Consider the following 26,140-nt stretch of genomic DNA (forward strand, 5'->3'; position numbering starts at 1 on the left):
CGTCCTTACAGGCTTATAACATAAGACATTATTGTTTTAACAAATAATACATATAATAAAGTTGACTCTTATTCAATATGAAATAACCATGGCACGACAGATTAACTATAATAATATGAAAGATTCGAGTGTTTTTTTACTTTATTTACAGTTTCCCTCGACCGATGTTAATATATAATTTACTTGTAATTACTGTTAATCTCAAAAACATATTGTCCAGTCATGGAGGGAGGTTTCGATTCCGAAAGACAAATTATCAATCTAGTATGGTTTAACCTTTATTATAAACCTCACAAACGTAGTTAAGAAATAATTGCTACAGTTAATTACTTTATTTTCATCTATATGAATATGTTAATATTCACCATCTACATGATATTTACTTATAAGATTACACCTAATTAATTTGCAACACTGAGCTAAATTAAAATGCTTAGCATACTTCCATGGACTATACACCTGCCCCATCATGCATTGTTGTTTTTTGGTACATTCTGTTGATATTTATGGAGAGGGCTTTTTATTTAATAATTTGTTCTGTTTTTCATAAATATGAAACAAAATGTAATAAACATTTACACATTAATTGTGAAATGGGTTCTGAAATGCTAAAACCTTTCGCAATTTGAATATCATATTCAGCAAGCGTTAAACCAGGAATATATATCGTGATCTCTCCCCTCATGTATGTGTAAATATACTACCAACAAAATGTTAAGTTCCACCCGATGCTTTCCTGGTACTGTAGTTAACTGTCATGGTATGGCAGATTAACTATAGTGATAGGAAAGGAACGGGTGGTCCCCAACTCCTTTTTGGTAACTTTTTTGGTAGTATAGAACACTTTTCAATAAACATTCTCTCTATATATATTGTCTTTAAACAATGAACAAGAAACCAACGATGTCCCATATACATCATATAATAGTAAACTCCCAATACACCCGTCACACAGTACAAACACGGTGTTTGTGATGAGTTAGGTAGGCGCTATACTACAGGCGAGAAGCACCATACAGTACCGACACGCTCAGTGGGACGACTCACAGAGTTACCATACGTAGCATGGAACAAAAAGGATTCAACGCGCAGATGGGTCAGTCAGGCTTGCACTGGCAGCCGTACTTCTAGTTTCGTATTGATATGTCGAGTGGTTACGGAGTATCACGATGTATCGGTGAATCGGCCCATCCGGAATTGACAGTACATAATTACTCATGCATTAAAACGCGCATACACACATGTAAGAATTTGCTATATATGATACATGTTGAGTGTTACCCATGGCTCATTGTCATTGACAGAAGCTGGATGACCACGAAGCTGCTGGACTTGACGACATCGGACTGATCCAGCGTCACGCCCATTGCGCATCACACACACCAGACAGGTCCTGTGGACATTAAACCAAAACGTGTCGGAAATACATTTAATACATGCATGACTCATCATATGACCTGCAGAACCGGATACCGAATTTTAACAAAACTCACTGACTTGGTTGATGCTACTTCTTATCTCATTGCGATCTAGTGTGTGTTGTTTTACGCCGCAGTCAGTACAATACCAACTATATTACATGCGCTGAAAACAGTGCATGATTTAGTTGCCGAAGTGCACTGGCCAGGAGGACTTGTTAACAAAAGATGTTGCGAGCCCTCATCATAGTGTGTGTGTGTGTGTGTGTGTGTGTGGGGGGGGGGGGGGGGGGGGGGGGGAAGAGAAAGGAAAGGGGGAGGAAAGGGGGGGGAGGGGGGGGGGCGGGGGGGGGAGAGACCATAACGCGAAACTGCTTGGTTGCTTGGTACTATACGTTTCTCTGACGTTTGTGGTGGATCTGTCGCTTTCACACGCACGGCTAATAACGCATACATGTACAAACCCGTTTAGTTCCGGGTCAAAATAGGTCTTCAGCAAACCATGCGTGCCGTAACCATGCGTGCCCGTAAAGGCAATTATGCTTATCAAAAGAGGTGACTAACGGCTGTCATATAGCTGGAATATTGCTGAGTGCGGCGTTAAACAACAAACAAACAACAACAAAAAAACGTCAGTCATGATAATCAGGGTACATCAAAATCCAATTTTACTACTTTATGTGGTTTATGGATAAACAACGAAATAAAAACAAAACGACAACAGACTGTGGCATTAAATGACGCCTTTACTGACTTGATGAGTCGTAAAAATACATATGTATGGACAAGAATTTTCAACTGGACAGTCGGGCCAACGGCACGGAAATGTTACTAGCCCTATTTAAAAGTCACTAGCATTTGGCTACCGGGCAAGCATCTTTTTGAAAACAGGCTGAAAATGATCCAGCCTGGGCCCGGCAGATAACTGGTTGACAGCGTGATCAACAGTCCACGTGACATGGTGACACAGTATCTGATAGGTCGGACATTGTAACCATCCGCTTCCCAACATGCATGGGATGCTTGGGACATACTCTACTCCGGAATCCCCGCGGAGGTTGTTCTCATATATCCTTCAGTTGTTTCAAATGCATTCACTGGTGAATGATAGGGAATTTACAAGCATTGTAACAGAAAACCCCTTTAACTCGATATAATAATGGCTAGAATGTGTTTTTACTAATAAAAACATATGTCTCCCCCTTCTTTCTTGAGACATTACTTCAAGTTGTTGTGTTTGCAAATCCGAAAAACAATAATATGCAAATTATAGCCTGGAAATATAACGGTTTCATGCAGAAATATTCATCGCAAACATAGAAACAACGCTACTTATTTGAGACTTAGTCCAAATTGTTCCCCTGGAAACACAACAAATTAGAAAAAATAAAATTGAAAAATATGAAAGGCAATACTTGAGCATGTAAGCCAAGCCAAGAGTTGTTTGAGATTAAGTCCAAATTGTTTCCATGGAAACGTAACAAAACAAAATTAAGAAAACTTTCAAAATATCCAAAGTCACCAGTGAAAAGGATGAGCAATGCATAACCCAAGTTTCGTTGAAACATGTTGGGCAGTTCAAGATATGGCACGGACACGAACGTACTAATCTATACGCTTGTTTAAAACAATACTGACCGTGGTGTTCAGTGTTGGTTTCCTGGACGCCCACGAGTGGCACATCCTCTTCGTCCAAGTCTTCCTTCTCGCGGGGGTTACGGGAAGGTTGACATGCTGGGACGAACAGCCACATGAAGCCCACAACACTCACAACACACAACATACAGCCCAGGGCGATGACGATGATGGCTGTCGTGCTCAGTGGTGGGGTGACTGGAAGCAACATACCAGCGTTGTGTGTACATGTATATTATCATGTAGGCTCATTTAAAATGGGTTGTTTTCCACTGATATAAATATATACACAACGAAAAGGTAAACACCGCTTTACTATGTATTTTCCATATAAAATAGTCAATTTGAAAATCTTATCGTTTTGAAATTCTTTACAAAACACATATTTATTTATTTTTTAAATGTGTCATGCACAATTGGTTTTTTTTACAGAACTCAAACATATTTTGCCACTGTTGTTTGTTTGTTTGGTGTTTGATGTTTAACGCCGCACTCAGCAATATTTTAGCTATATGACGGCGGTTTGAAAATAGTCGAGTCCGGATCAGACAATCTAGTGGTTGACATCATGTACGTCGATCTACGCACTTGGGATACGATGACATGCATCAACCAAGTCAGCGAGCCTGACCACCCGAACCTTAGATGATTATGTTATCTTTTCTCATCATCCGACAAGAGTTGGGGAAGTGTTCCAACTAGATGATGTGTATTCACTATAACTGACATGTTACCTTCCATCCCTGGGCTGGTTGTTGTCGTGGTCGGTGCTGACGTGGTTGTCTGGCAGTATGCTGAGCAGGGCTGGGGTATCGCTTCGTACCCTACCCAGGGGCACAGTTGAACACAGCTATCGCACCGGGACAGCGCCGTGTCGAAGTATAGCCCATACTGACACTGCTCAGTGGGGACTGCAAGTCAAAGATCAAGCGTCACGCCGCAATACAACTGACTTTCTGTTCCTACTACTAATAGTCTCCTTATATAGTTTACGGTGTGGAATTTATAAGGCCTATTTTAAACATAAATGCAAATTTACATTCACCAAAGTTCTGAGAGTAATTTAAACTCTTTGTAGGGAATATAATTTACTGGGTAGAAGAAGCATACATCAAACAAGAGAATGCTTTATTTGGATAAAGTTATCTGGATAAATTTCAAATTTAATCAGATTTTAATGTCTCTCGTTTGAGTGAAAGATCCAACGTCCCCAAAAAACATTTTATGGCCTAAATAGTTATCATATCTATGACCATATGCATGTGATGTGGGTGAATATTGTCTAATGCCGTTGACAGCAATGCTCCATCTATGTCGTGTCGGACTGTAAATCATCACGTATGGACATGGCAAAACAGTGATTAAAAGCAGATAGATAATCACATTCGTCAGTAAGGTCACAAACATCGAACTCCGGGGACCAGTGCTACCCCGGAATCCCCACATGGACTTAACATCAGATACCGGCGTACGTTTACATGTTATAAACACACATATTCATTAATGGGTCTTAACAAAATTTGTACCCCTTTTGGTCCTGTTGAATAAACAAAATTATAACTTAAAAATTCCAACTTTTAGTGATTTAACAAGAAACATCTAAACTTAACAAGTAGTTGGGTAAATTATGACAATACAAAGAAACATAATTTTTGTCATATTTTAAATACACCGGAGAAACAGTAGAAATTTATTGTCCTTGGTGTAACCATTATACTTACCGATTATTTGCAGAAATAAAAAATATATACAATATTTCTTTCACCGTATTATTGTTACACTAATATTTTACCTCTGCCTAGAAAAGAAAAAAAATCTAACTTTTAATATCACCACGTTTTAAAACCTGGATCATCACTCTTTGTGGGAAATGAAGAGAAATATTTATCATTTTCTTTTCTCTGTGTACCCACACATTGCCAAAATGATCGATATAATTTCAATATTCTTTATTTATTGAAAATGTTCTTTGTAAATCATGGTATGCAATGTGCCTTAACCTGAATCATTGTCATGTACCCATGTCGGAATCGAACTCGGGTCTTCAGCGTGACGAGCGAAAGCTTTAACCACCAGGCTCTCCGACCGCCCCGTTACACCAAAGACAAAACCATTACTCATAACGACTTTTCTTTCACATCACAATAGTTTATCAGAAGGAAATGATGCACAATATTTGGTGTTGCATATTTGCAATGGCAATTGACTTTTTTGTTTCACAAAGTTTTCGTTGAAGTTAATACTGCTGATTTGAGGTAACACCAAGGACATATTAAGTAACACCAAAGACAATTAGTGATTATAAAGGGACCTAAGTGAGGGTGTTTTCATAAATTTAAGTGTTAATTATGAGTTAAGAGTTGTAATGACAAAGGCACAAGACATGTTTTACCCTTTAACACTAACTTCAAAATTATTACTTGCTGACTTGTGGTAACACCAAGGACATATTTAGTAACACCAAAGACACTTAGCTTCATCTAACTAAAGTCAGAATGTTTTAATAAAACACAAATATAAGTGTTAATATGATTAAAGAGTTTTAATTTCAATGTCACAAGACATTGCCCATTCTATGTTAATAATTGCTGACTTGTGGTAACACCAAGGACATTTAGCTCCATCTAACCAGATGTCAGAGTGTTTTAATAACAATACAAATTTAAGAGTTAATAGGATTAAAGAGTTTTAATTTCAATGTCACAAGACGTTGCCCATTCTATGTTAATAATTGCTGACTTGTGGTAACACCAAGGACATTTGACATTACATCATTATTAAGTAATACCAAAGACATTTTGTCATGATTTAGGTAACATCAAGGACAGTAACACCTTTTATCATGAAATAAAAATACAATTGACTGCTCACTGTACAGTAGCCGACAACATTCATTACCAGTGCATTTAACTCTTCTATTATGCATGTAAGGATGTTTTGAAAATGAAATAGTTTTCTTTGTAACACGGTTACACCAAAGACATGGGCATTACATATAGTGATGCTTGGTGTTGCCTTTTGTTCCAGTTTAAATAACGTTTACTTCTGTTGACTCAAAAGAAATTCTCCGTGAAAGAGAGAAATTGATGTGATACTGGAACATTCATTTACCTTCTGTCTACATAAAGATGGATAACTCTTACACCTAACTAAACAAATGGTAACACCAAGGACAGAAACATTTTGGACAGGCAGGCTTTGCTTATTTTTCATTATTTAAAGACAGAAACATAGAGGAAACTGATGTTTATTTTAAAGATTCTAATCACATTAGTAAAATAACGACATAATAACTCGTGTATATGACACAAAATATGAAATATGTTCACTGAAAAATGCGTTCGGTGTCTATTGACAGTGGTATTTCAATAATTCAGACTATATACCACTCCACCACAAGTAAATAAAGCATAAATAATATTTTATTTTGGTTCCACATTGAAGGGATATTAGGGATGGAAGTTAAGGGCTATCTCAAACTTTATTTAAGATAGAGATTACTGCCATAAAAAGGGTACATAATTTGATAATGACCCTCATATAAAATGCAGAACAATAGTATGGAATGGAAAATAAGAAAAAACTTGTTTATTTTGTCTTCTTACTTCTCAAATGACCCGATAGACCACAGGCCTTAGCGTCTTGTGTTCGGGGCCAAAGAGAAACTAGGGAATTCCATAATACTGCATTAGATTTAACTGCGCAGTTCGTGTTTTTCATTTAATCAATATATTTTAATGTATGGATCTGTAATATGATCACCATATCCCGAGTTTGACATGTTTTCATTTACCTATCCAATCTTTACATTTAAGATAATCTAGTTCTACGTCAAGATCACGAGGATTGAATGACTTTACGTGTAAGACAAGAAAAGAGCTCTTACCGCCTTCGACATTGACAAGCGTTGTGAAAAACACAGAAGTTACGTAAAGATAAACAATATTCCACTCTAAATTCGTCATGATAATATGAGTCTTGCTGGCACAGGCAGAACACGTCCACGCATGTGATACCCCGTGTATTCCCTAGATTATGTCGTCATGTCTATTTATATCTTTTGTATACACACGCAATGATATGTCAATGTTCTATTTATGGGTTAAGCGTCAGTGCCCCTATATAACTGTTACTTTCACCAAAAACCGCCGCCGCCACCACCACCACGGCACACGAGAGAAACGGACGCTACATCTAGACCTGTGGTAAGCAGAATACATTGTGTTATTTGTTAATTTTTGTTTATTTTTGACTAAATAAAATAAATATTAGAAGAAAATTAATGTTCTTATTAATTTTTTATATTATCAACATATTTTACCCTAGGCAATATAGTCAAGATAAGTAATACCAAAACGTTTCCTTTTTAACAAAGACAAAACAATTAAATTGTGCTCAATAATAGTTTCGAATATTATTTTAACTTTTAAGAAACAAGAACTAAAAGATATATCAATCAATGTCGCATTGTATACATCAGGAAAGACAAATAACAACTTATTCAAGGCTCAATTTGGTACTATGAGGGTACAACAGCATCGTTATTTCGGATGGCACCATATATCCATTTGAAAATCTGCCAGATCAATGAATCTTTTTTTCCATTTCTTCCATTTTATTGAACAGATTAACGAATCTTATAGAACACAAGAATATTGGCGTTCACCCTGGGTTTGTCAACATCCGTGCTGCTTGTTTAACCAGATTGCACAACGTCCGCGTCACTTTCAGTTTTTTTCGATTATAAACACGCCGTGACATGAACACGTGTTCAAAGTCGCTGGTATGAATCACGGAACAATGCCTTGTCTGCACGCAGCGCAGCCACGGCCCCGTTTCACAAAGCAGCCTTAGCGCTAAGGCTTTCGTAACTCCCATACTTTTGCACAGACATACGATAATCGTAGCGCTAAGATCGCTTTGTGCAACGGGGCCCAGGTCGACTTTGTTGCTATTTTTGGTATCCGGGCACAACATGGTATGAAACCTGTGTGGGTTGTTCTGGTGTTGCTGTACATGTAAAGTGAAACCTCATTCGTCCGATAACCCCGACTTCCGGGTGATTACTGTTAGGAACGTCTAGATAAAAACAACGGGACATTACCCCGAACCTCTTATTCGTTTAATCCTTACGACTTCACTTGGAACAACTATGTCCGCCTTAAGAGGGCAGTGCTGTTCTTTCGAGAAGCTGATTTGGAAACCTCCATTCGCTTTAGATTAATTAATCATCCAACCCAACTTACGGAAGCCTTTTAGGGCCATTTGTTTCTACTAAGATACTATGTTGAAATTTCAAGATACAGAAGCTGAAATTTCAAGATAGTATCTTGAAAATTCAACTTCGTATCTTAGTAAAAACAAATGGACCTAAAAGGCCAAAACATTTCAACTTAGTATCTTGAAATCTCAAGATAGTATCGAATTTTATTTTTTTTAAACAAATGGCACTAAAAGGCTTCCGTACACTACATGTATCATGACCTTTTTTCCCTAATGGCTTTGATGCTAATCACGCCTTTGTTTATGGGTTTTAGTTAACATAAGTAATATGAACATGATTATATAGTCTGGCCCCCTTCATCAACATAACTTGGTTTCGGAAATGAAGTCTCTATCCCCATCACCACATCACAGAATGTCTCTCGTTCATTAAACGGGTTCCATTGTTGGTACGCGACGCAAGCTTAGCGTTTTTAGCCAACAGAGGACGGTAAAACAATAGTAAAAATCTGTACCATATCCTCTTATAGCTGTGCATGCGTAACATCCATAGCGTTGTTCCAAATGCAAATATTCATGGAGACATGCGTTCACCTCTAAAGTTAGTTTTGGCCGACAATAATTACAACAAACTGCTCTGCTAGTGTTAATTTTGTTGCGAGCACTTTTACTTCACAAACAAACTTAACGTAATCCTCTATTTATTTCATTCGATACCGAGGACCAATGAATGCTATGTTTAGTGTCGTCCAATCGAAGCCTATGACAAATCGGCCTCCGCCTGTCTAGACAGGCGACCAGTCAACTTGCTCAGGCGCAGGAACACTATCAAATGGCTCTTCTAAACGCTTAAGTAATGCCGATGCGACGTTAAATTTAACTCACTCACTCATTCAAAACGATATTTAGGCACGGATCAAATTAGAAACCGCGGCCTCGTACACGCGTGCTCAAGATACGTTTAGTCGAATGAATGTTATAGATTAAAATTTAAAAAGATCTTTCCTTGGTACATGAATTATAAGTATTAGAAGTCTGTATGCTACCAGGCGTTACACGTTGGGTCTAAGAGGGCACACAAGTCTTGTACTGGTGATACGGCCGCTTGTGTCAATCGTAAAGATGCTGGAAATTTGGCTGGAGATTTTTATTTTTTTTATTGAGCCTGAATAAGGAAAACACTTGCAGCAATGTCATTTTTGTGGCAATTTCTTTTTTTTTCCATAGCGTAAAGCATAATTATTTTTTTCAAGAATATCGGACTATTTTTAATATTGTGTCATTCGAACCTGACTCAAAACGAAGCCATGGTGAATGGGTCTGGAATATAGTGTAAAAGAGTTAACTAATGGAGGTATGATCCACGACACTACTCATTTGCTGCCTTGTGATTCTTGGTCTCGGTAAATAACAACAAACGGGACATTGTTTGATAGAAAATTTATTTGCACACTTAAAAACAATGTAACCAATACAATATTAAGTAGCAAAGGTAACAACAGTCATAATATAATTAGCCACGAATGAACTCAACTAGTTGTACCAAATCATGTATTGCCAGCAACCACGAATGTGGAATATATGCATTTAATTTAATCATTAAAAAAAACATTCCAGATGAACACATATAGGCAAACCCAACTAGCCATATTCCACAATGAAATCAGCATAAGGCCGGTCCACATGCAGCCCAAAATTCGCATCCGTGTTTATAGATCCCAAATAGATCTATTGTCACTGGTCTTGGTGTCTGTATGTTTGTTTATAGTAACGATGGTGTACATAAAACAAACAAGAATACTATATGTATGACAAGCGTTATTTTTAAATGACACCTACAAGGGCGGTGGCGACAGACAAGCGGTACAAACGTTGTCCGGGTTCAATTTCCCACATGGGTACAATATCTGAAGCTTATTTCTGGCCGCACCCCCATCCCCTACATGAACAATAAGTAGAAAAATGAGCCATTGCTCTTAAAATGTGATCGTCAACCAAGTCGTTGTAGACGTCCATCTGGGAGTCGGGAAGGCGTCACTGCTGTCCCCGCCTCCATCTGGGACTTGCCTACACAGCCGTGGTAGCGGTCACCGTCGCCGAAGTCACCTCTACAACATGAACGTCAGAGCACCGTCAAAACGGAAATTCTTTCTGAACTTATCACTTCAATTTTACAAATAATGTCAGTTTATCTTTTTAATGTATTTGAAAATGTCCCTCTGTACGTTCTTCAACACAGAGAGTGAAGGCAGGCGATATTTGACAATAGTGTTCTTGTTGAAGAGTAGCAATCATAAAACACTTCATATTGTACTTCAGTTTTACCAGTTTTCAATTATGATATATTTCCTTTTATTGTGTATTTGTATTTATTCACCTGGTGAATTCTCTTGAACGCCTCGTTTTAAAAGCATCGGCCTCCCCTCCAGTGTGATCTGCTTATGTTGTCTGGGTCGACGGTATTTCCACCAGAACCATATGGTGGTTCCAGTAGTAGCGACAGCAGCCACACAGACAATCGTTATTAGTGCTATGGCAGTCAGAGATATCCCCTCAGTTTTTCTACGTGGTCCTACTTCTGGTGGAATTGTTGCTGAAGCAAATTGTAATCTTACATCAATAACTCCAATAGTTACGTAAACTATATTAATAAACTGTTGTTACTTATCGACCTGTTGATCACAGATTAACAAAACATTGTCACATGGCCGCTGAATGTGTAAATATATTTGAAAAAGAACACACCTATACAGCAGGATTGGATATGCCTTATATCACCTAGGAGTGTACAGAAGATATAACCCAGTAAAGAACATACAGTTCCCATTAATTTCGCGCGGATAAACGAATATCTAGATTAACGAATTCTGCCTACGGAGTACTCTCTTGACATATTCAGACGTTTCAAACATCGTACTGTTGACTGCACTACTGATGATGCATTAAGTATACCAAACGTACATATGTAGCTACTCACTCGTGCTTGACCTACGTCCATCTTGGCCTCTGGTTCGAGTGCAGTAATCACGACACTGGTCAGGGGGCACTTCCGCCGGTACTCGGTCACAGTGAGGACCGCAGAGGTCACAGTTCAGGGTGACGTCGTCATAGTAACGATCTTCTGGGCAGTTGTGCTTGTCCGGTGACCTCTTCGCGCAATAGGCAGTGCAAGACGCAGGAGGCTGAACCAGTGGTGCTCGGTCACAGTGGGGCATGCAGTCATCGCAGTGTTCCGTCACGTCGTCATAGTAACGACCTTCCTGACATTTGTCTTCTTGACCTGGTCTCCGAGTCTTTAGTCCTTGACCTGAATATGTAATTTGGTAAATGTGAAAAATAGACAAATCAGTATATTTTATTTTGATATGAGAGCGGCTGGGGAGGGAATAGGGGGCGCAGTTGGTGTTTAACGTTGTTAAAAATTAAAAACAGATTAGTTCTCGCTACGTAAAAAGAAAACTGACTTGCGCGATAACCACGACAAACAATTATCGGACAGGAGTTATCTTTTGATTGCCGCTAGGTGGTACTACGTACCTAGACATCAAAGCGAAAGTAGAAACTGGCAATTCCCGATTAAGGTAGGACGGGACACTCATTGCCTGTTTGCTTTAAATAAAATATACAGACTGAATTCATCCACAAATTGTATAAAAGGTACAGTCAAAGATATTCGAAATTAGTCTGTGAATACGTCATCTTGTATTTCCGAAATGGTGATTACAAAGAGCAGGAAGTCTAATTAAGAGTATCTACCTGCAAAGAAGTATATTTTTCCATATTTAAAGCAACATCTTTCGATTTGTTTTATCTTGATAGCTGTTCAGACACCTTTTCGAAAGCCGAAGGATAAGGTTACCTGTACCTGTAGGGATATTTCCGGCTTTTAATGGCCTGGCCGAAACATGGTAGACTGTCATCACCACGAACAAAACCATTTTCAATGACTTCCTCGTCGTCATCTTGGTGTTGTTTGAATGATTCACAATTTGATACTATAATGAATACAATACGCCGAGCACTGCCTACAGTTATGATGAATCGTCTGGAGTAAGTGATGAAACATGAAAGCTTTCTCGAAACGTCGAAAGGGATCTATTTTTGACATGACTCTACAATTATAAATAGAACATGGGAAATCCGGTCAGATGTGACAGTCACCCATTACATCATTGACTCTGCATTTCTAACCCCACCCCAGCCCCTAAATATGTTTGTCAACTCGTACAAAAGGGGAGATTGAGTGCGTGAAGATTGTGTTACGCCGCAGTCGGAGATGTTCCAGCTGTATCAGGGCGGCCCGTACCTGAACGGTTCTGGGCCCGTCAGTCGGGTTGTTGACAGCATGAGCTGACCCGTATATGAAGATCTGGCTTTTGGCTGGGATAGCACCTGCCAAATGTTTTCGCTCCAGTATCCGTTTATACGTTTACTTCGCTATTAAATACATGCTATGACGAAAGCTCGAGGTACAGGCGCCCCTCGAGTCAATCGTCGACGATGGCATGTATTCATATTATTAAAAAATGTGTTTCAAAATCAAAGAAGATCCACGGTTGGCACACGACCTTTGGATGAAAACGAGACCCAATGAATATGGACATAGTGTGTTTCTTGTCTACGGGAAGTAGTCATCGCGAGAGAAAGCTAAAAGACAGCTAGTGTCCATACACGATTAATCATCAGGAGTTCACACATTTATCATGTAAGGGTGTGTGTTCTCGATGCAATAAAACAATCCAATGAAGCACAACAGGAAATACTTTCAAGCTCCAAATGTCTTTTTTTTGCAATGCCTTCTTTCTCAATAAAAAATTGAATAACGTTCCCAGTATGTTTAGATGAGGGGATTCCAATGTGTCTCCGAAAAATAGAAAAGGCGTCACCTTAAAAAATTGTTGTGGTGACAGACATTAACAGTGAGTGAGTGAGTTGGGTTGAGCGCCACAGTGAACTTTATTTCGGTTTGTGGGCATTTGAATATCCCCTATTGGCACCAACGTTCTGTAAACCCAAATATTCCGATTACAAATTTATGAACCAGAAAAACTCGACAGATTCCAGTTTTTCCCTGCATCGTTCACGGGTTCTTAAAAGATAACATGTATGTACAATTTGGGGATAGGACATTTAATCAAGAAGGAGACATCCTCATTGACACCAATGTACTCCCCTCTTTGCGAATCTATTTCTTTATGCATATGAATCGGGATTTTTGCTCAGACTGGTAAAATCGAAACACGGGAATTTGGCAAAGAACTTCAGCTTCAGGTATGTCGATGATCCGATATTGTTTAATAATGGACATGTAGTCAATTCCATTTCACTGATTTACCCACCGGAACTAGAAAAAAAGAGACACGTGAACCCCCAAGTGAATTTAGGGTTTATCGTTCAGGACGCATGGTACACTCGGGTTATAATTCAGGACACGTGGTACAGGGTATAGGCCAAGGCACATGGTACAGGGGATAGTTCAGGACACGTGGTACAGTCAGGGTTTAGTCCAGGACACGTGGTCCAATCAGTGTATAGTCCAGGACAGGTGGTACAGTCAGGGTATAGTCCAGGACACGTGGTACTGTCGAGGTATAGTCCAGGACACGTTGTACAGTCAGGGCATAGTCCAGGACACATGGTCTAGTCAGGGTATAGTCCAGGACACACGGTACAGTCGGGTATAGTCCAGGACACATGGTACAGTCAGGGTATAGTCCAGGACACATGGTACAGTCAGGGTATGGTCCAGGACACATGGTCCAGTCAGGGTATAGTCCAGGACACATGGTTCAGTCAGGGTATAGTCCAGGACACATGGTACAGTCAGGGTATAGTCCAGGACACATGGTACAGTCAGGGTATAGTCCAGGACACATGGTACACTCGGGTATAGTCCAGGACACATGGTACAGTCAGGGTATAGTCCAGGAAACATGGTCCAGTCAGGGTATAGTCCAGGACACATGGTCCAGTCAGGGTATAGTCCAGGACACATGGTACAGTCAGGGTATAGTCCAGGACACACGGTACACTCGGGTATAGTCCAGGACACGTGGTACAGTCAGGGCATAGTCAAGGACACACGGTACACTCGGGTATAGTCCAGGACACATGGTACAGTCAGGGTATAGTCCAGGACACATGGTACACTCGGGTATAGTCCAGGACACATGGTACAGTCAGGGTATAGTCCAGGAAACATGGTCCAGTCAGGGTATGGTCCAGGACACACGGTACACTCGGGTATAGTCCAGGACACATGGTACAGTCAGGGCATAGTCCAGGACACACGGTACACTCGGGTATAGTCCAGGACACATGGTACAGTCAGGGTATAGTCAAGGACACATGGTCCAGTCAGGGTATAGTCCAGGACATATGGTCCAGTCAGGGTATAGTCCAGGACACGTGGTACAGTCAGGGTATAGTCCAGGACACATGGTACAGTCAGGGTATAGTCCAGGACACATGGTCCAGTCAGGGTATAGTCCAGGACACATGGTAGAGTCAGGGTATAGTCCAGGACGCTTGATACAGTCAGGGTATAGTCCAGGACACTTGATACAGTCAGGGTATAGTCTGGGACACATTGTACAGTCAGGGTATAGTCCAGGACACTTGATACAGTCAGGGTATAGTCCAGGACACTTGATACAGTCAGGGTATAGTCTGGGACACTTGATACAGTCAGGGTATAGTCCAGGACACACGGTACACTCGGGATATAGTTCAGGACAGGTGGTCCAGTCAGGGTATAGTCCAGGACACATGGTCCAGTCAGGGTATAGTCCAGGACACTTGGTACAGTCAGGGTATAGTCCAGGACACATGGTACAGTCAGGGTATAGTCCAGGACACATGGTACAGTCAGGGCATAGTCCAGTATTGTGACACTTTCCATTCGCCAGTAGATTTACACTTGTATGTAAAGTGCACACATGTTTATAGGTGTTAGCTGAATGTTTTTGTTCACATATGTTTACAATAGCAGGTATATATGTATCATTGCCCTCAGTGCTAATTTGCACGTAATGTGTAGTCAGACGATTCTGCGTAGTCGTGGTGACAGAAGCGGGCGTAAAATGTGGACTTTAGCACAAGCTGTGACAAATTATCTCGATATCAACTTACAATAGTATTAGATGTGATAATGAAACATTATTGCCTGTGCACTAACTTCACTATAGGTTATGTACGCACGACAATATAGGTTGTGCGCCTTGCGACAAACTAGAATGTTCACCTTCAGCAATAAAGGTTGTGTATCTGCAACAATATGTACTATGCAGTATATGCGCAGTACAATATAGGTTGTGTAGCTACGTCAGCATAGGCTTTGACTACGGCTACAGAGGGTATACAATATACGATGTGCGATATATCGAACGTTTCTTGGATGTGCATGTGAGCAAGCATGCGTCAAAAGTTTATTTGTTGTTTTTTTAATTATAATTGAACATGAACTGAATTCAGCAAATGAATTTCCCAATGCTTCACTTTCTGCTTTGAGCTGATAATAACTTGAATGCTCAAGATAAGAATTTGAATTTTCAAGATGAAAAATAATTATGTGGCCCATATGGGCTTCCGTACAAAATACGGAGATTAGCCTTTGTTTCAGTTGTCCCAGTAGTCGCCCGGATGTTGAATGCAAGACGATATAAACTGCAGATTTAAGCCCTCGGAGAGTCATTCGTTGCATCGCATTAACATTTAAATTAATACTTGAAACATCGAAGTACAATGTAGGTAGATTAACGGAATTCAAGCATTGCAGTTCATTTGGCGGTAACAACAACAGTCTGATAAGCGACGCCAAGGAAATAATACTATGCAGTCGTGATCCGAGCATCATGAAGTCAATATCCTAAGAAAGGTATATCCACCTCTTGCAGGTCACGTGGTATTCAACTCTCGCCAGAGACCGATAACACCATTTGCATGATATTGATTATAACATAAATGACCGTATAACCCGGGGAACAATAGTCGTCGCCATTTATGCAACAATAGCCCGTATATAATACCTATACGGCTGTAAGTAGCATATATGTACATTTATCTAAATCGATATGCGGCTTCGGGTTAGTGTTGTCACAGCGGAGGACGGACCGTAAGTCCTGTGGTTTTATCAGTGTAGCAGAAGAAGCGTCAAGATGCCGTTCAGTTTGTTGAAGTTTTTTAAACTCCGTCAGGAGAAAGAGGACACCATGGCTGATCTCGATGCGGTGACCTCCGACATTGGGGAGATTAAAACAACTTCTTACAAACAGTTGGAGACCTCGGATACACCGCCCCCAGCTGCGCGCGGTGTTACTGATGCAGGCTGCAACAAAACAAGCGCTGAGGATCAAACAAACAACTACGTTCCTATCAGAAGATCGAGTACAAAGAAACGGACAGTTCCGTCCATTTTGAAAGAAGATGTGTTCAAAACAGATGTTCCAGAAAAAAATGCAACGGCACCGGAAGCTGCTGGAATAGACAACAATTCAAAGAAAACACCGGACACAGACAAAACAGACGACAGTTCACTGAAAACTCCGGACACAAACAAAACAGACGACAGTTCACCGAAATCTCCCGACACAAACAAAACAGACGACAAATATCTTAAACCTCTGGACACGAACAAAACAGACAACTCACAGAAAACTCCAGAAACGGACAAAACAGAGGACAATTCACAGAAAACTTCGGACACGGACAAAAGTGAAAAACTAAAACATAAACAAAACGAAGCAAAGCTACAGAAGTGTAAGTCTAAAATACCCAAGTCGGTGTCATTTTCAAAGAATCTTATCCACGAGAACGGTGCAGAAGACAACAGGCGCAAGGTTATCAGAAGATCCAGCACACGGACGAGAGCCATCCCCACCATTTTAAAAGCTGATTTTCTTAAAGGTGAGCAACCTGGTCAGACGGAAGGACAAGAAAATGTTGGAAAGAGATTCTACTTCGGCTTCAAGGACAAAACAAAAGATCCTAACTGATCATCCGCTCTGTGTTGTATTATTTGTTTATTGTAGCCCCCGGCGGAGTAGATCAATGAGGTCACTTCAACTGCAACTAATCAATGACAATCGTGACTTCATACCAAGCGAGGCTGTTCAAACTAGCATTGTATGAGGTAGGAAGGTGATGACCTGTGACGTGTGCTGTTTGTGCACCGACATCGAGAGCTCAGTAACAGAGTAGGGAGTGAAGGTTATGCAGTGTGTAAGTATATACAGGGTGTTTTCGTTTCGGGAGTTTATGTGTCACACAGGACGTTACGTTGCCTTGTGATATGTCAACATCGTGGTCAAGACTTTCATGTGTACAAGGTATTGATAACCCACCGAAATAACCACCCCCGATAACTAAGAGGTTCTTCCAGATACATCAGGCACCATGCGGGGCTTCCCTTGTTGCCTAAGTGTTCCTCTTGTAGAAATACACGATTCGAGATCAAGGGACAAGACTCGTGCAGCTTGCTTTTCCTGCTTATTTAGATGTCATTGTGTTGATCCCTCTAGTGATTCAAATACCTTTATTACACAATGTCAAGCTTAGATCAAGGCTGGAAATCAAGGACCACAGTACCAAATGTAGCCCCAGACCGAATGTCTAGGACCATGGAGCCACGCCACACAGACCAAGACCGGAAATCTAGGACCACGGTGCCACATGTGAACGTAGTCCGGACGTCCAGGACCATGGTGCCAAACGTTGACCTAGACCGGAAGTCAAGTACGATAGCGCACACTCCCTGTAAGGATATGTCCCAGCGGGTGTGTACAAGAACTGGCACAACCAAATTGTTATTCTCAGGCGACAGACGTGGTGTTCGGCGGGAATGATACAGAGAGTGAGTTGTATTTTACGACGCTTTTTGCAGTATTCCAGCAATATCACGGCGGGGAACACCAGAATTGGGCTTCACACATTGTAACCATGAGGGGACCCAGGTTTTCGGTGTGACGAGCGAACCTTTTCAGCACTATGCTTCCCCACCACCGCAGGGACTGATACATTGTACAATCACTGTACATGGTGGATAAAGACTTATGCACACAACAGCTTAAAGTGACCAGATGTTGACGATGGTGTATGTGTGTTGCCGCATGTGGTCCCTATATGGTCATCACTGTCCTCTGTATAGATTTAAGTGACAGGATTACACAATGAAGAGTAAATAGAGAATCTCACCTGGGTGTCATTTGATGTTAAATATATACAACTCAAAAGAAGTTAAGGATCAGTAGATTCTTTCAAATTACTATTGTTAATCTGTTATGGCATGAAAGATTAACTATAGTAATTGAAAAGAATTGGGTGATCCTTAACTTCTTTTGAGTAGTATATCTATACGAGCCAATGAAGGTTTAAAATTCTGAGGCTTGCCGAGGAGCTTTAACCTTCAGTCGACTTGTGTGGATATATTTGATATCAAAAGACACAAGAATGAGATTCTATTCATCATCCAGGCACATTCTTACAACTGTTTCAGTTTGTGAACAATAATAACCAATCTCTTGGGTGTGAACAATATAGTGAACCAGCTTCGGTGGAAGAGAGATAAGTGGTGCCATTTGATTGTGACGTCATATAATCGATGTCACAATGACCTGCAAAGTATATCGTTGCGATGGCATAACATGCCTGATAGTCTACTGTGACGTCTCACTTGATCTAACCCAAGCGATATCTCCCGTGGAAATAATTTGGATAATAAATAGAGGTTATCACGCGAGTGAGTTTTGGGGTGGTAAATATATTGTATTGGGAACATACATTACATTTAGCGACCCTTGGTGAGGTAAATACAGAGTGTTTATTCCTAACACAGGATATTTACCATATTAAAACACACAAGCGTTGTAAATCCATTTTCATATATCATTTTTATTATTATGTCATCGGAAATAAAGTCTCTCACAAACGGTGCCTATACATTACAAATTGTACTAGAATGTGCACATTAATATATGACGTCAGAAGCTCAGTTATTAGTCAACAGGTAATATAGTTCCAACTGAAACCTGTTTTTAGACAGTGATTGTATCTACCATATTGGCAAAATTAATAAGTAATGTATGATACGCAAAAATGTTGTGACAATCTATAGGTCAGCCAGCAAGAGTAAATGCCCTTTATCAAAGGGGCTACTCTAGTCGATGAGACGTCACGTTTGTTCAGATTCTTCCGGGTCATATTATATTGTCATAACGATGCGAAATGCAGTCAAATGTTCCACACTGGCTACAACATGAAACAAAGTAAAATTCTGGACAGGTTCCGGCCAAATCCAGTTGTGGTTTTAATTCGGGGAAAAAACAAGCCGCAGAGATCTTCAAAGGCATGGAAATAGATAGGCCTGTCGCCCTCGCTCCGTTTATGCCTCCAATGTTGCCAACACTTGTTTTAATACAAGGCCTCAAATATTCCCTGATATACGCTGATACGCTGATTTTCGATTTCTTAGAATATTATTTTGATAATGATATCATTTATCTAGATTTGTCTAGATGACCTATGTTCACTATACCTGACCTTTCTTTTTTTGCACATTAATCTGTAAAGGGACCCAACGCATATCGTTCTTACCCGTTGGCTTTATCCTGCCGAGAAACCTACCCATTATATGATAAATAAACATTGATTGTGTATTGATGTCAGAATCTGCTCAATGAAACGGACATGCAATTGATCTCTGTTGTAAATATGTTTACTTAAATTTTGTATTAAAGTTACAATCCGTTCAATAAAATGGATATGCAATACGATCTCAAAGAAATATGTTTTAAATGGTTTCTTATTAAACTAGACCCTCGGGTCAGTTCGCAGTCGTGGCAAGTTTGATTCAATCCCACAAACACCACTCTATTTTTCTGTTACCTAACATGTTATGCTGAATATAATATCAGTCGAGCAGTTACTGATTAGCCTAATTTCAGGAAGTGAGAGTGAACTTCACGCAGTATTCCAGCAACATCACGGCGGGGGACACCAGAAATGGGCTTCACACATTGTACCTATTCATAATGGATCTGACCCCGGTCTTCGGCGTGATGAGCGAACGTTTTAAAGACTTGGCTATCTCATCGCCCCTAAGTTCATTAGGGAGTGAGTGAGTTGTATTTTACGCCGCTTTTAGTAATATTCCAGCAATATCACGGCGGGGGACACCACAAATGGGCTTCACACATTGTACCCATGTCGGGAATCGAACCCGGGTTTCGGCGTGATGAGCGAACGCTTTAAGGACTTGGCTATCTCATCGCCCCTAATTTCATTAGGCTGTCTCAGTTTCACACATTGCGCTATATACAACGTCACAGTCTTGACATGTCATGGACACCAGAGAGTGGAACAATTTCTCTTCAAATGAAATTGTATTTGTAAGCAGGTGCCGGATGGCTTGGGATATGTATGACAAGCATGTCGGCACAATCCATAGTAAGAGTCCGCAAATATTTCCTCCAGTCATCTTGTTCTTGACTGAAACACGAGTCTGTACTGTCTAAGTGTCTGTCTTTATGAACAGGTGAGTGTGTAATGCATTAAGCTGTGGACACAAACATTATACCACAGCCTAAACAAGCAAAATTGTGGCTGATACAACGTCCAAGCCGTCCGAGTACGACGACGGTCGACGGTACGGTAGCTTTGTTGTTATATAGCGTTGGCCAGGTTCCCCACATGGGTACATTGTGTGAAGCGCGTGGTGTACTATGAGCATGGTTAGAACAGTAAATGCAGGAGTAGTGGTGGTGGTAACTGACGTGCGCTACAGTGGCAAGTTCCACACAAGAGGTTCCAGTATTGGGTATCCACGGAATATAAATACTCAACTCTGGGTCAGGTTGTATAGATGATAGCGTGAACAACTGACGGGTCACATGCCTTGACCACCCGATCCTCACTGGCTGGAACAGACAAGCATTGGATAATGGGTACCGATTACATCCCCTACTTCCCACGGGCATGGTGAATTATAAGTGAAGGTACCTTTAACTTTCAATGCTACTCGAATGCTTCCATTAAACACTGAGGGTACGATCAGAAGCCAAACCAATATTTCTTGGGGAATCCACGCGAAAGAAGAGAGTGTCCTCCAACTGATGCACATGTATTAGCTGTGGCTGAAAATATAGGGAATAAAAATCCAGACTATTACCTACCAATGTTTAATTACTTGACTATATATTATAACCCCTAAGGGTGTAATACCTTAGGATTCTGGAAGATTCCAGCCAATGATTTACTGCTTGAGTACATCAGTACCCAGTTATACAATGCAGGTACCATGTGCAGTACCCTTATCTACAGATGTGTGAGTGAGTGAGTATGGTTTTTACACCACTTTTAGCAATAATCCAGCAACATTAGTAGGGGGACACCAGAAATGGACTTCACACATTGTACTCATGTGAGGAATCAAACCCAGCTTTTGGTGTAGGAGTAGCAACTGCATTAACCACTAGGCTACCCACTGTCTCCTATAGATGTGTAAGGTCCAAAGCATGTTTCTTGTCTCTCTAATGCACTGTTGCTTGTAATAGTTAAGAGCAACATATCTCGGGCCAGGCTTATTATCCTCAATACCAAACCTGAAGGAGTGGTTTAACCTGCTCAGAATAGTATTGATCCGGGGTAGAATAGGCCTTCAGCAACCCATGCTGCATTAACCACTAGGCTACCCACCGTCTCCTATAGATGTGTAATGTCCAAAACATGTTTCTTGTCTCTCTAATGCACTGTTGCTTGTAATTGTCATAGTTAAGAGCAACATATCTCGGGGCCAGGCTTATTATCCTCCATACCAAACCTGAAGGAGTGGTTTAACCTGCTCAGAAGAGTATTGATCCGGGGTAGAATAGGCCTTCAGCAAAACATGCTTGTCGTAAAAGGCCACTATGCTTATGGTAAGAGGCAACTAACGAGATCAGGTGGTCACGCTTGCTGACTTGTTTGTTGCATGTCCTTGTATCCCAATTGTGTGGATCGATGCTCATGATATCACTGGATTGTTTGGTCCAGAATCGATTATTTACAGACTGCCGTCATACAGCTGTAATATTGCTGAGTGTGGCGTTAAACAGCAAACAAAGAAAAACAAAACTGAATATTATTTCCATTATATTACCCTATGTTAGCTTAATGTAGGAGGAAAGCTGGTGTTGAAGCAGGTCTTAGACAATTACCACTTCAGTGAAACCCACAAATGGTTGTACTGCAAAACCAAGCTTTAAGTCAGTGTTGTGATCAATCTGGTCAGCAGAGTCAGATTTTTAATCAGCCAATGAAAACATCACAGCCAGCAACCTTGCCAACTCCTGCCATGTAATAGAGTGAGTGACAATATCATCCATATTTTGGTGGGGGACACCAGCAATAGGCATCACAAATTGTACCCATGTAGAGAACAAACCCAGGCCTTCTACTACATGATGAGCATACACTTTAACCACTAGGCTACCCCCCCAGCCTCTGTTATAGAATCCTAGTCCAAAGTAATGGCCTGTAGACCATTGACAACAAAACACTGTTTAGTCAGTTTCCTTTATTGATATGTTCAATCAGTCACTTAGTGAATAACTAGCTCTTGAAACAATGGACACGAGCAACAATTAATGTCCTTTAATCACAGCTAAATCAGTTGAATTAAAGCTTGTCTGACCAATATTTCAGTTACATCACAACATGTCAGCTTATTGGGTGGAGAAGTCAGAAGTGATGCAGGTTCTTGAGCTTTATCACTTTTTCTTTCATAAACATATTTATCCACAAGGTACGTTGAGTTTCTTGTTACATGGCCACTGTAAATATGTCATCTGTGATAAGTCGGACTGAGAAACACAATGCCCATGATATCAAACAAATGGGTTTTATTAAAACTCAATGTAATTTGTTTTTTTGTTTTTTAAATGAAATGGAAAAACTCTAATATAGATTGGCAACAAAAACAAGTTCTTAATCTGATCCCAAGAATTACCATTGTACCTAAGACAAAAAAACAGATTAGTCTTGGTTCTCAGGCAGCGCCCGCAATGTCATATCATAAAGTTTCATTTTTATTTCCATTTATTAAAAAAAAATATTTAAAAATCCTTAAATATTCCACATCCAACCGTAGTCAAATACTGTATTTCAGTATTTTACTCATCAAGGAGGCCCTTTCCCAGGTTGATTGTACACAACTGTTTATTTGGTTACACAACTGTTTATTTGGTGACAAAACTGTCTATTTGGTTACATACTAGTTTGAACAACAACAAAAAACACTACCCGCCCGCGATATATTTTCAAAAGCCATTGCCTGAGAACCAATTCATTCATTTTTTAAAGCCTAATAGCTCCTTTCTTTGAGAGACCTACATGTATCACCAGTACTCTTTTGTTTAAGTAAGCATGAGTATGGTGCTAACAGACCAGACAGACTTCATATAAACATTGTGGGTAAGGCAATATTAAATCAATAAATAAACAACCTATTATAAATTTTAGTCTAAAACATCCACAACCTTTCATCTGTCAACACATTATCTGACATAATATCACTACACATCTGTGACACCAACATGTAAAAATATTTAAAAAATTGAAAAATAAAATCTGACTAATACACAGATAAAATGTACTACACAAATAACATCAATATCCATACAGTGTGATAAGTATGTAAACCATCCTGTCAGTACATATTCCAGCCTCTTATTATATCACAGCACGTCACTTATTATACTTATGACATACACAAGGTATATCAATCGTTGGGGTTCCAAACTCTGTGTAGATTTAAACTTAACAATCCTCAGTAAGAACACTGATGTAGGACAAGACAGAAGTTTTGTGTAACTGAGCAGTGTGTGTGTGTGTGTGTGTGTGTGTGTGTGTGTGTGTGTGTGTGTGTGTGTGTGTGTGTGTGTGTGTGTGTGTGTGTGTGTGTGTGTGTGCCTGTGTGTGTGTGTCTGTCTGTCTGTCTGTGTCTGCCTGTGTGTGTGTGCTAGCCAACTACGATGCTATGCTGCAGTTTAACATGAACACCCCCTTGGACTCGGCATACTCACTCTGAGCCAACCAGTCCTTTAGCCCCTTAATGCCCAACACCAGGCAGGGTAACAACAAGTATGGCGTTGCTGGGGATCGAACCACGGAAGGATTGAATTTGTTTGAAGAGTATTTCAGTCATATCACAAGGTGTCCGCTAAGGGGAAAGAAAAGCCTCAAGTGATGCAGGTCTTAGCCAATAGACGTTTACCACTTGGGTGAAGCCCACAACTACAAACCTTCGAACATAATCAGCATTCAGACTCATTGAGGAAGCACCATTTAGGACAAGTTGGCATAATTTTGGCACTGGAATATATTTCCCAACTGAGAAGACTTCTAAAGAATGTTAGGCCTCGATATCTATCGCTGTACACCTATATGTCGTCTGCGACTTCAGCCACTTATCTGAAGCCTGAATCTAGTGTAAATGTTTGTTTGGTCTAGCTAGAACACCCAGCTAAAAATAAATCCATATCAGTCTGTGACTTGAGCCACTAATCCAAAGCCCGAGTCAAGGAAAAAGTCTGTTTGGTCTAGTAAGCTTAGCTAATAACAGTCTACAGTAAATAGTAACACTAAAATCTACTAAAAGGTGCTGAGAGCCAAGTTCAGGTTAGTGGACTCATACGTAACCATAGAGTTCTAGATATTTTTTGTCATTAAAAAATATACCTCGGGTCCGGGTAGTCCTACTCAGTACCCACCCGACCCGAGTACCTAAGGTACCCGAGTTACCCGTCCCTGCCCTGGTAGACTCAAATGTTTTTAGCACAGACTGCTATATATGAAACTAAAACCTGCTGAAAATGGTGGGAAGAGACATTTTGGGGTTAGCAAACTCCACTGTTTGGGCACAGACTGATATATATTTTTTACAAAAATGTGTGAAATCATCTCATATGTAAGAAATATCACAAATTGTACTTGTAAATACATCTAAATGTTTAGTTCTAATGTCTCAAAGCCAAGCAACTTCATCTTGAGTCTCATCATATTCTTTACTGATAATAAAGTATGTTTAAATGAAATGCCACGGACATTGCATAGAGAGCTTGATTTGCAACAAAGTATAACAAAAGACCTTGAAAAGAAACTGTTTGACAGCAGGTGTCACTTAAGGCTAAAAAAATAATAGTCTTGGTTCTCAGGCACCACCCGCATCATCACAAAGTCTGCCACACCTTTTGTTTTTATTTCCATTTTTTTTTAAATATAAAAATCCCATTACTTTAACACAATGCACACAAAAATTGAAAATTGAAACAAAAACGAAATGTGGGATGAACTTTATGATGATGTGGGCAGTGCCTGAGAATCAAGACCATTATTTGTTTTAGCCTCACCCAGGCATAAGCAAATGTTCAAATGACACACTGATACAGACTTGGGATGAAGTCTGTAGTTGCCATGGTGTATGTAACACGTACGTGCCATTCTCATCAGTTACTGTGCAACAACCTGTCATGTGAAAATCCTTTGTCCTCAGGAAGTCTATATATGTCTGGCTCACTTAGATGTTTTTGTGACCATTGACACTCTTTGGAAACATAGCAGCAGATTTCAGTAGTAACTTCACGTAAAGGGAGCATAGTAATATACCACTAGTATCTGAGGAATGAATTGCTATTATGTGTGTTTGGTCTAGCGAATTACAATGGTTTAATGTGAAGGCCAAGATAACCTTTGGAATGATGGCGTGTGTTGAAACCTGACATTATGTAAGTTGAATTACCTCCCCTTGTCAACAAAGTACAACAGGCTGAATACATTGCTTGACATCAATGAAAGGGAGTTTACACTTCCTGACAAATGGCATGGGTACCTTG

General features: G+C 40.1%; 4 protein-coding genes across 5 annotated transcripts; 1 reads left to right on the forward strand and 3 right to left on the reverse strand.

The window, feature by feature from the left end:
- Positions 1–1,114: 1,114 nt before the first annotated feature.
- LOC139469188 (uncharacterized) lies at positions 1,115–7,047 on the reverse strand. Its single transcript, XM_071251321.1, has 4 exons — positions 6,940–7,047; positions 3,788–3,964; positions 3,057–3,251; positions 1,115–1,393 (listed from the first exon to the last, which is right to left on the reverse strand). Exons 1-4 carry the CDS (start codon positions 7,016–7,018, stop codon positions 1,374–1,376), a joined length of 471 nt encoding a protein of 156 aa, XP_071107422.1. The 5' UTR covers positions 7,019–7,047; the 3' UTR covers positions 1,115–1,373.
- Positions 7,048–9,710: 2,663 nt separating this feature from the next.
- On the reverse strand, positions 9,711–12,344 carry LOC139468905 (uncharacterized). Of its 2 annotated transcripts, none has more exons than XM_071251038.1 (4): positions 12,142–12,344; positions 11,254–11,583; positions 10,654–10,869; positions 9,711–10,384 (listed from the first exon to the last, which is right to left on the reverse strand). In XM_071251038.1, exons 1-4 carry the CDS (start codon positions 12,236–12,238, stop codon positions 10,344–10,346), a joined length of 684 nt encoding a protein of 227 aa, XP_071107139.1. In that variant the 5' UTR covers positions 12,239–12,344; the 3' UTR covers positions 9,711–10,343. The 2 variants fall into 2 exon arrangements, with proteins under 2 accessions (XP_071107139.1, XP_071107138.1); XM_071251037.1 differs by having other exon boundaries at positions 12,136–12,344.
- A 2,200-nt stretch (positions 12,345–14,544) lies between these two features.
- On the reverse strand, positions 14,545–15,177 carry LOC139467541 (hepatitis A virus cellular receptor 1-like). The gene has a single exon (XM_071249074.1). It carries the CDS (start codon positions 15,175–15,177, stop codon positions 14,545–14,547), a length of 633 nt encoding a protein of 210 aa, XP_071105175.1.
- A 1,255-nt stretch (positions 15,178–16,432) lies between these two features.
- On the forward strand, positions 16,433–17,269 carry LOC139467542 (putative surface protein SACOL0050). The gene has a single exon (XM_071249075.1). The coding sequence runs from the start codon at positions 16,433–16,435 to the stop codon at positions 17,267–17,269; it is 837 nt and encodes a 278-aa protein (XP_071105176.1).
- Positions 17,270–26,140: the final 8,871 nt, after the last annotated feature.

This window comes from Haliotis cracherodii, unplaced genomic scaffold (assembly GCF_022045235.1).
Source record: "Haliotis cracherodii isolate W230 unplaced genomic scaffold, xgHalCrac1.p SCAF_2, whole genome shotgun sequence".
Taxonomy (NCBI): Eukaryota; Metazoa; Mollusca; class Gastropoda; order Lepetellida; family Haliotidae; genus Haliotis; species Haliotis cracherodii.